At 29.7% G+C, this 11,832-nt stretch overlaps 3 protein-coding genes across 3 annotated transcripts in view; 1 reads left to right on the top strand and 2 right to left on the bottom strand.

Moving 5' to 3' along the window:
- Positions 1-3,226: 3,226 nt before the first annotated feature.
- On the bottom strand, positions 3,227-4,325 carry HELRODRAFT_167236 (hypothetical protein; the record flags this gene model as incomplete). Its single annotated transcript, XM_009012762.1, has 4 exons — positions 3,227-3,325; positions 3,621-3,701; positions 3,850-3,975; positions 4,323-4,325. 4 exons carry the CDS (start codon positions 4,323-4,325, stop codon positions 3,227-3,229), a joined length of 309 nt encoding a protein of 102 aa, XP_009011010.1.
- An 834-nt stretch (positions 4,326-5,159) lies between these two features.
- HELRODRAFT_185271 (hypothetical protein) lies at positions 5,160-9,825 on the top strand. Its single transcript, XM_009012761.1, is given in 10 exon segments — positions 5,160-5,271; positions 5,365-5,693; positions 6,100-6,346; positions 6,601-6,759; positions 6,916-7,098; positions 7,732-8,127; positions 8,729-8,818; positions 8,968-9,075; positions 9,246-9,630; positions 9,650-9,825. 8 exon segments carry the CDS (start codon positions 5,515-5,517, stop codon positions 9,324-9,326), a joined length of 1,443 nt encoding a protein of 480 aa, XP_009011009.1. The 5' UTR covers positions 5,160-5,271; positions 5,365-5,514; the 3' UTR covers positions 9,327-9,630; positions 9,650-9,825.
- Positions 9,826-10,479: 654 nt separating this feature from the next.
- Positions 10,480-11,832, bottom strand: part of HELRODRAFT_167234 (hypothetical protein) — a gene marked incomplete at both ends in the record, with an annotated part of 9,885 nt that continues 8,532 nt past the window's right edge. Inside the window, 4 exons of the mRNA XM_009012760.1 lie at positions 10,480-10,618; positions 10,823-11,046; positions 11,191-11,328; positions 11,505-11,642. Coding sequence (XP_009011008.1) covers positions 10,480-10,618; positions 10,823-11,046; positions 11,191-11,328; positions 11,505-11,642 — 639 coding nt within the window. The remainder of the gene's footprint in view (positions 10,619-10,822; positions 11,047-11,190; positions 11,329-11,504; positions 11,643-11,832) is intronic.

Genomic DNA, 11,832 nt, shown 5'->3' with positions numbered 1-11,832 from the left:
ACGAAGCGGTCCGACTATTCGGTTTGATCACCGGAAGCGGTTCGAAACTCACCCTAGATGCATTCATCAAATTTTTCAAAAACATGGACACTGATGGTATTTGGTTTGGTTGGCTGGTTGATCGATTGGTTGGCAATGATTAGTTGATTGATTGAATAATTAGTTGATTGATTGATTAATTAGTTGATTGATTGAATAATTAGTTGATTGATTGAATAATTAGTTGATTGATTGATTAATTGATTGATTAATTAGTTGATTGATAACTAATTGACTAATTGGTAAGCTAGTTCAATCGTATAAATAACTTTTGAATGACGATGAATTAGATATTTGGTTTTAATGTAACAGCCACCCTACTCTAACTTCTCTGTTATGTAATTTCTTTAAATTTGAAACTCAATTTAAAATTTTTTCTCTAAATTAAACCCTTAATTTTAACATTTTTTCTAAATCAAATGCCCCAGAAACTACACACACGCACATACACACACACACAAACAAACAAGCACACACACACAAACGAGCACACACACACAAACGAGCACACACACACACAAACACATATACAATATAATAACACCACAATAAGCATCATTATGCATTAAGCTTATCACGATTGACGCGTTAAGACAATGGCGGAAAATTAAAAATACATTTGTATTTTTCGTTTTGTATTCTGATTTTCGTACTACAATAAGTACTTTTTGGTATTTAGGTTTATAAATGTATGTGTATACTCAACTGTTCTTACAAATGTATGTAGTGTATGTTGTTTGTTTGTACGTAATTTGTATGTATGGTAGAATAGGTATGAGTGTGTTGCTTATATTTGCATTAATGTGTGAATATATATATATGTATATATATATATATATGTATATATATATATATATATATATATATATGTATATATATATATGTGTGTGTGTGTGTGTGTGAAGTTGTGTGTGTATATGTGTGTGTGTGTAGTATGTATTTTTGTATTGTGTGTTTTTATGACATGATATCCGTTCCAAAACATTATTTATAACTCGGAAATATGGTATGGTATGGTATGGAGAATTTATATAGCGCCTCTCTATGTAAAACACAGAGGCGCTGTTTTATATACGAGTTTGATCCTGTTATATAAATAATTATATAAATAAAAAAATAATTTGTTGAATATTTTTTTTAAATGAATTTTTTCTTCTGAAAAAACCGAAAAAAATACGATCAGGTGATGGAACAATCTCAAAAAGTGAATTCGAGACGCATTGGAAGTAGCTGGAAAATAATGCCATGTTGCCACGTGATCCTAAGTAGTGTTGTTGTATCTGTGTTTGTATGCGTCTTTGTATGCTTGTTTGTTTGTACAAATGCATACATGTATATTTTGTGTATGAATGTTTGCTTCACAAAAAAACTTTACACATACACACACACACAAGTATAAACGACCACACTCACACACAAGTACGTACATAAGTACATACAAGAGCATACACGACGCACACACTCCACTAAAGCTAGCATACACTCCAATGTTTAACAACTGTTATATATTAAATTTTATGATAATTTTCATCATTATTTCCAATTACACGCGGGGTACAATAGGCGCTAGAAAGGCTGCTATTCTATTCATTCATTCATTCTTTCATCTATTCATTCACTCATTCATTCTTTCATCTATTCATTCACTCATTCATTCATCAATTCATTCACTCATTCATTCAGTTATTCATTCATTCGCTCATCTTTTCATCCATTTATCTATTCATTCACTCACACATTCATTCGTTCATTCACACAAAACCACATCTCACTCATCAACACGAACACACACACACAAACGTACGAACACACACACACGTACGAACAGACACACACGTACGAACAGACACACACGTACGAACAGACACACACGTACGAACAAATACACACGTACGAACACACACACACACACACTCACACACAGAGAGAGAGAAATAAATGCAATCACAGACCTAGCAGATTATTAATGAATAACGTAGGGGTTTATATCATTTTGATGGGCACACATACGTAGTCATTCATTCATTATTTATTCATTTATTAATGTTTAAATATTTATCTAGCGGCCTCAGACAGACACACACACACACAGACGGACACACACACACAGACAGACACACACAGAGACAGACAGATACACACAGAGACAGACAGATACACACAGAGACAGACAGACACACACAGAGACAGACAGACACACACACAGACAGACATACACACGCAATCATAATAAACTTTTTTTTATCAGGCAATCAACGTTGGCGAGTGAAGATAAAAACTAACAGTTTATCATTAAATACGTACTAGAGATTGATTTTAAATATAATTTTTAAAAATAATGATAATAAGAATAATAATAAAACGAAAAAACAATAATATATCTTAATTTGTTTATGATTAATAAAATCATTTTCGATCCTTTATCAAGTAAAATCGAACTATTAACATATTTCTCTCTGTAATCAACTTAGCTTTCTACCAAAAAGATTCTACGAAAAAAAAAAAATGACAAAAGATTAATGTTAAGTAGCACCTAAACATTGCGAAAAGGTTCCATTTGTTACCAAACAAAGGTGCCAAATTAGCCACATTAAGCGTCTTTTGTCGACTTTTGAATGAAGTAAAAAAAAGAAACAGTCAAAAAAATGTTAAAATTTTTCTTCAAATTTAATTTTTTTTCGTAAAAAAACAGCCATCCAGTGCAACAAAACGGAAGAAAGCATAACTTAATTTACTCAGAACGTAACGTATATTTAAGATTTTCAATTTGAAATCTCTATTGTTCATAACAAAGGTGGGCAAACTGCGGCCCGCGAAGCTATTTTATGCGGCCCGCGAGGTCTTGTTCACCAAAAAAAGGTTGTCAGTCAAAAAAGGAGCCAAAAATCTTAAAAAAATTGTCCCCCATGTCGAATAAATTTGCATTTAAGTACATATGCGGTCCTTCGAAGGTCAAATAGTTTTCGATGCGGCCCTCACAGCAAAAAGTTTGCCCATCCCTGATTTAGAATACCATATATAAATATAAAATTAATGTCAGAATGACACATTTAAGATATTTACACACAAACCTTAGCTCATTATAAATAGAATGAAATAATAAAATGATAATAACTAATAATAAATAAATAAACAACCAGTTAAAAGTTTAATTAATCAATTAACTAATCAAATTCTTTTGGCAAAATTAGTTTAAATTAGCAGAAGCAGTTTCGATGAATTTAGCTAATGTGATGTCTTTCTTTGAGAGTCCATTGACATCATGTGTGCTGAGTGTCACTTGCAGCTGAAATAAATAAATTAATTAGTTAATTAATTAGTTAGTTAATTAATTAAAAAATAAATAAATGGGTAAATGCTGAATTTGTTAATCGAATTGGAACAGTTTTGAGATAATAGCCAGCAAAAAGTTTTAATGAGTCCCGTTGTTAAAAGGCGTTTTTGAGGAATATTTAAGTTTGGTTTTACATTTTTGAAGTTATGTGTTTCTCATTCAATCATTCATTCATCCATTCAATCGTTCATTCATTCATTCCTTTAATCATTCATTCATTCATTCATTCATCCACGCAGTCACTCACTTTGTTATAGACATTGAACCATTCAGGGTGGTGATCCATCTTCTCAGCCTGCATTGCAACTCTGCTCATCACTCCAAACGCCTGCAAATTTTTACAAAAAATTCTTTTTTCAAAAAATAAATTGATAAAATGGACAAATAAATGAATGAAATATTGAAACAGGGAGAAGAGAGAAATATATATAACTATTCAAATGAATAATCAACAAAGTGTTATAAAGTTCTAATACCTGGTTGAAATTTTTGAAAAAAAATTCTTTGTAGATGGCATCTCTACCCTCGACAACCTTCCAGCCGGATCCAAGCAGAGGAGTCAATAAGTCTTTCCTCTCCTCGTCATTCAATTTGTTTACGGCCTAGTTTTTATTTTTATATATAAAAATTTGTAAAAAAAATTTGAAAATAATAAAATTGAAATAAAAAGTAACAACAGACTGTTCATTACATAGAATGTTAGAATAACATGAAGTATATAAATTAAAATCATATTATACGGTACCATGCCTAAGGCCTGATCAAATTCTAATTACTAATTCATCAATAGACTTGATTATTTCATTCATATAATCAAAAATATATATATTCATATATTAAGCTCTGATTACATAACTATTAATAATCAACAAGTAAATTCGCCTAAACATAAGAGAGTAAATTTGCATAAATGTAATAATTCATAATATAAGAAATAAATTTAAATGACCATTTTTTTAGCAAAGAACTGAACTCTCTGATAATAAAAATAATGATGTCCTTTGTTGTTGTTGCAGCTGCTGCTGTTGATGGGTGATGATGCCAACGAATTCAAATTATTTTCAAGTAACGACAGATGTGAGAGGAGTCTTTTGTAGTTATTAATATATCTCATGGCAAGTGTGGAAGACTTAGTAGTGGCATAGCACACTAACTACTATATCTACTATACTTAAGTATACTAGTAAATTATATATGGTTATATTACATATAATATGTAATACATACACATATAATACATATAATATATAATCTTTATAATATATAATATAATCTAGACCCTAAAGTTATTTATATATAGATAAAAGACAGATAAATAGATAGATAGATTATTATAGATAGAGAGTATCTATATATCATATGAGTACATAAAATTATGAATAGAAATAGAGATAGATAGATAGTTGTTAGTACTTTAAAGTTTAACTTCTTAGTAGACCAATGATAAATTTTGCCTGTGTGTGTCTGGAATATTTTATCTGGAAAAAATGTTAGTATACAATAATTACTCGAATGAAAAAAATATCGTTATACTTTAAAAATAAAACAATAAAAAATGAAATAAATAAAGAAAAGAAAACCCACACGGAGATAGACAGACAAAGACAGACAGATGGGTCTGTGTGAAAGAGATCCAAATCAAAGTTTGAAGTTCAAATTCCGCTCAAATATTTATTCAATTAAAGTGCCACTAGCAATGCAATTTAAAATGTACTTTGGTCCAGAATATAATTTTAAATACTCAAATAGTCATTTGTCTTTCCGTCATTTTATAAAATTTACTTACCATTTATTTGCATTTTCATTCGTACTATATTTACTTTACGTTTAAAAGCAGATTTTGAGTATAAATTTTTAGCTGGGCCATATACATACAAGAACAGACTTAAAAACGTAAGTTTTGTTTTATTTTAATAACTTTTTTGAAACGAAGCACGTTTTAAGTTAACAATTTTTATAATTTATTAATATAATTTTTTTTTGTTTTTTAGATTGAGGCGTAAATTGAAGAGGAAAATTGAGTTAAACTAATAGAAAACTACAAACTTTATCAACTTTCCATAAAGTTAAAAAGATTAACTTTTAAATTCAAAACCTGGGTTTTTTTATTTCTTCCTGGAAGTAATTTTAAATAAAAAAGCATGTTGAATTTTAATCTTTTAGTGATTTTATTTTTATTATTTGTTTTGAAATTGAAATCAATAATTTCTGCTCCGACTGAAGATGAAGTGACCAGCTTGAACCGCCTTTCATGGAAGCCGACCTTTCGCCATTATTCAGGATATCTAGATGCTGGAAGCAATAAATTTTTGCACTACTGGCTAGTCCCTAATTAAATTAAATTACTAACTCTCTTCTCTATTCTTTTTTATTTTCAAGTTTCTTTAAACATTGAATCTGTCACAAATAAATTATTTATATTTATTCATCTAGCAATCTAACTAATAATTAATTACTTATGTAATATATTTATTTAACTTTTTATAACTAATTTTTATATATATTTATTTAATAAATAATGCATGCTGTAGGTAGGTTGTAGATTCTTATTCTTATTAATATCAATTTATCTATTTTACATCCAACATGCTTTTTTAAAATTTCGGATTGTTAATAAATTAAAAAAAATATTTTTAATCATATTTTACTTACTTATCATTAAATTATGTTAATAAATAAATAAATCATATGATACTAGTTTAAATTTAAAATTAATTTAAAACAAGGTTTGTCGAGTCACAAAATGACCCTTCAAAAGACCCAGTGGTGTTATGGTTGAATGGGGGTCCGGGCTGTAGCTCATTAGATGGCCTCCTAACTGAACATGGGCCCTTTATATTGAATAGTAACTTAATGCTGGAGAAAAATGAATTTAGCTGGAATTTGATCGCCAATGTTCTCTATTTAGAATCGCCAGCCGGCGTTGGTTTCTCATACACTACTGATAAGAATTACACTACATCTGACAATGAGGTTAGAATTAGGGTTTAGTACTTTCACTTCAAATTTAGTCAATTTTCTTGCTGGTCACCTAATTATAAATCTAGCTGAATTAGATTGATATTGATTACACAATTAAATGATAAAATTACATACTGAATTGTATTGTCTTTTTTTGTTATTTTATATTTATTTATTTTTAAGATAAATTTTTAAATAACTACAATTTTTTTCATGATTTTTTTTAAACCAAAACTGAACACTTTCATAATCAACTTCACACACAGGTAGCCCTGCACAATCATCAGGCCTTGACATTCTTTTTTACCAAAAAGTTTCCAGAATATTCTAAGAATGATTTCTACATAACTGGGGAGAGTTATGCTGGCATATACCTGCCTACGTTGGCTCTGAGGCTCATTCCTGATGCTTCCATCAATTTTAAGGTGAGTTATTTCATTTTATTCTCTTTCATCTACGTTTATTTTTATTGTAATTTAATCATTAACTTTATTTAAATAAGTAATTCATATATCATTAGATAATTAATATTGTTTATTTAATATTTAACTATTTGATTAAGATTTTAAAATTGTTTAAAGGGCATGGCTGTTGGGAATGGTTTATTGAGTTATGCACTGAATTCAAATTCGTTAGTCTATTTCGCCTACGACCATGGTCTCATCGGGGAGGAGCTGTTCCTAACATTAGTGCAAAAGTGTTGCAAGGGAGGCAATAGTACACTTGGAAATTGTAATTTCAACACTAAACAATGCATTAGATATGTGAGTTAATTTGTTTTCTCACTGGTTGGTTGGTTGATTAGTTGGTAAGTTGACTGGCTGACTGATTCTTACGTCCTACCTCAGGAATCCGGGACTCTGGACGCAAAACGAAGATTGATTGATTGATTGATTGATTGATTGATTGATTGATTGATTGATTGATTGATTGATTGATTGATTGATTGATTGATTGATTGATTGATTGATTGATTGATTGATTGATTGATTGATTGATTGATTGATTGATTGATTGATTGATTGATTGATTGATTGATTGATTGATTGATTGATTGATTGATTGATTGATTGATTGATTGATTGATTGATTGATTGATTGATTGATTGATTGATTGATTGATTGATTGATTGATTGATTGATTGATTGATTGATTGATTGATTGATTGATTGATTGATTGATTGATTGATTGATTGATTGATTGATTGATTGATTGATTGATTGATTGATTGATTGATTCTTAAGGGAACTGCACTTACTATAAAGTTATGATGAATCCTTATAAATATTTGATACTTTTAATTTTGTACTATTAAATTTGAACATAATTTGTTTTCTATCAAATAAACATACACACACACACACGCGCGCACACACACACAAACATTTCTCTTAGTTTTCCATGGTCATAGAAGTTGTAGATGAACTGAATGTCTACAATCTCTATGGCAAATGCTTCCCTGCATCATCTTCGTCGTCGTCATCACCTCCGTACTCCTCGAATAAAAAAACTCGACCGCACGAGCAAAATCTTAGAAAAGATTTCATATACAATAGGTACTTCAAATTCACGAAAGGTCTCATGAAGCCACCGATGTCGTCAGCAAGGGGTAAATTTAGTCCTCCGTGTATCGATGACTTGGCCATCACTAAATACCTCAACGATCCAAAGACACAAAATGATTTGCACATTGTTAACTTTCACGAAACTTGGTCCGTCTGCTCAGCTCTTAATTATATTAAGGAGTACGAGAATGTGTACTATCAGTTTTCAGAGATATTGAAATCTAAGGTGAGGGTTTCGGCATCTAATTATTGATCTCTAACTATTTTATTATCATTATTTTATTACTGAATAATATTATTCAAAATATAATATAATAATTTATTTATTTTTTCTCAATTTTTATTATTTAACTATTTTCAATCTTTAGATTGTTATCTTAAATTTCCAAATTAACTTTTTCAACATTTTGCCTTAGCCTACATCCTAAACCACGCTACATCGCTTCATAATATTAATAATAGTTATAAATATAATTATCATTTCATAATATTATTAATAATTATAAATATAATTATCATTTCATGATATTAATAATAATTATAAATATAATTATCATTTCATAATATTAATACTAATTATAAATATAATTATCATTTCACAATATTAATATTTTTTATAAATATAATTATCATTTCATAATATTAATAATAATTATCATTTCATAATATTAATACTAATTATAAATATAATTATCATTTCATAATATTAATATTTTTTATAAATATAATTATCATTTCATAATATTAATAATAATTATAAATATAATTATCATTTCATAATATTAATACCTATTATAAATATAATTCCTATTTTATAACTACTAAAGAAATATAAAGTCATGGTCTACAATGGCGACGTTGATATGGCATGCAATTTCCTAGGTGACCAATGGTTTGTCCAGGCACTCGAAATGAAAGTAAGTCTCCCATTATAAACAATAATTATTTCTATAACAATAATTATCTCTATAATAATAATAATAATAATAATAATAATAATAATAATAACAATAATAATAATAATAATGATAATAATAAATAATAATATTATTATTATGGTTATTAGGTTCTATCAAATAGGCAGTTCTGGCTATACACAGACCTTGAAGATAAATCTCAGCAGGTGGCTGGGTTTGTCCGTAAGTACCAAAACTTGACCTTCGTCACTGTCAAGGTCGGTTCAGAATAATAATAATAATATAGTAATAATATAATATATAATAATATAATTATTATTTATATTATTGATTATTATTTTATTAGTGTTTAATTTTAAAGTATAATGATTATATTTTGTAATTGTGTGAGATAAAATATGAATTATTGTTACCATAATAACTGCAGGGCGCTGGTCACATGGTACCTACAGATAAACCATACCAAGCACTGATCATGTTTACCAACTTCTTATCTGGGGTCTTTTAATTCCTCTCTCTCTCTCTCTCTCTCTCGATCGATAAATCAATCAGTCAATCAATCAATCAATCAATCAATTAATCAATCCATCCATCCATCTATCTACCTCTCTGTTTTTCTCTCTCTCCCTCTCTTTATCTATCTCTCTCTGTCTTTCTCTACACATATTTAATTTATATTTGTATATGTGTGTTGTATACTTTTATGCAAATTTACTTTTTAATAAAACTATTTGTGTGTGTGTGTTTGTGTGTGTCTGGCCAACGAAATTTTCATTTTCAACACATTCAACCATTCAACACAACGAATTTTCAAAACCCCACACACAGACACACACACACACACACACACACACACACACACACACACACACACACACACACACACACACACTACACACACACACACACGCCTAAAATTAATCGTTGTTATAATTATTATTGTTATCGTTATTACTATGATGCCTTTGATAACATTTTTTATTCAAATAGATTAGCGTATAAAAAAATCTGGTGTTGTACTATAGTTCGATTTTTTGGAACGTCAAGCTGATTAATCTGCTAGTTCATCCTTTAAATTTTGTCTCGTTATAAAGAAATATACAGATAAATAACTATTGATGATTACAAATACAAAATACATTTTGATGGTGTGAATGTATACACAATAAAAAAATATATACATACTAGGTATTCAAGTGTTTGTACGTATTGTATATATTTTACATATTCTAAGCGTACACATCGCGCACACACACATACACATACATACGTACACACAATTAATGTATATGTTATCGTGTCTTAGTGTATTAATATTGATAAGTGTCTTCATGATGATATGGTTATAAAAACTAATACACGAAAAATAGTTTAAACGGATGAAATAAAAAGCTGAAAATAAATGAATGTGTATGTATGCGTGTTTGTATGTGTGCATGTTTGTATGTGTGCATGTTTGTATGTATATATATATATGTATGTATGTAAGTATGTATGCATATGTATGTAGGTGTAGGTACGTACGTTCGTATTTATGTACGTACTTAAGTATGTTTGTATGTATGCATATATGTTTGTGTGTATGTATTTGTATTTACGTACATGTACCCGTGCACGTTCTCAAATCGAAATATTAACAATTGACTAGCTCTAGCTAGTAGTCAAGTTTCACTGTCAACTAAGTTAATGTAAGTGTTATTATTGTTATTATTATTATTGTTGTTGTTGTTGTATTTGATGCTGTTGTTGAGAGATAGTGAGGGTGTAACGTTCAATATCGTCTCCAGTCCTCTTAACCATCTGCGCGTTTTGATCATTTGTAAAGTATTATATGCTTAGTAAGTGATCAACCAATCAATTGATCGATCGATCAATCAATCAATCAACTAATCGATCAATCAATCAACCAATTAATCAATCAATTAACCAACCAATCAATCATTCAATCAAATCAATCCGATCAATCAATCGATTTATTTATCAAACTGATTCAAACATACGAACTCGTCATACTCCTCCTTTGATTGTGCTCTGAAGTAGATGGTTTTCTTCGTCTGCTTCCACGATAGAGCAAAGATGTTTTGACCATCATTATTGTTGTTGGTACCATTATTGCTGTTGTTCATTTTATTGTTGAGGGCCCGGTGCTGATTATACGATATCTGATTGGCTTGTTTCAAATATGCCCCGTCCAATGAGATCACGTCGATCTTGCTGAACCCTACTTCCTATTGGTTCGTTTGTTTGTGAGGGGTTAATGATAAGAATTAAAAGAAAATCGTGATGATGTAATCGTTCTAAGTATTCTATCATCACCATCAACAACAGCATCATCATCATCATCATTGCTGTCATCATCATTTTCATCCAACATCATCAGCATTTGGACCAACATTAACAGCTGAGTAGAACTTTCCACAAGAATCAATGGCGAACCATAGCTCCTCCCACTGGCTATTTTTAGATTTCTTCATCATCAACTTTCCCTCCGTCACTTTTAAACTTCTGTCCTGATGATGATGACGAGGATGTGACGATGGTGATAGTGATGATTGCAATGATGACAATAATTGAGAGTTACGTCATTGCGTCATCAATTTCACCATCCAAATTATCATTATCTTTAGTTAAATAGTTAATTAGCCAATTATCTAGAGTTAATTAAAATCCGGCTGAATCAACTAACTTTCAATCGCTTTGACACGTTCTCGTTGAAGAGCAAACAATCTTGACAGAATTTAAGTTTGCCGTTGTGGATTTGGTTGTTGTTGTGTGGCTGTTGTGGCTGCGACGGTCGCGATCTGAAGCAAGCTTTGCAGTAGAACTGGTGATGATTGTGATGATGAGGATGATGATGACGACATAAACGATGAATATTTAGATGTGACGATGGGTTTGCGATAGCAATTCAGCGTTGACTTGGTATCGCCGATACTTAAAAATAAAATAAAAGATACAGAATTAACAGAAGTAAACTGATAAATACTTTAAAATAAAATAAAAGATTCAGAAAT

Source organism: Helobdella robusta (assembly GCF_000326865.2).
Source record: "Helobdella robusta unplaced genomic scaffold HELROscaffold_11, whole genome shotgun sequence".
In the NCBI taxonomy this organism is placed as follows: domain Eukaryota; kingdom Metazoa; phylum Annelida; class Clitellata; order Rhynchobdellida; family Glossiphoniidae; genus Helobdella; species Helobdella robusta.
Note: the sequence above shows the minus strand (reverse complement) of the source record. Positions and strands in the feature narration are given on the sequence as shown.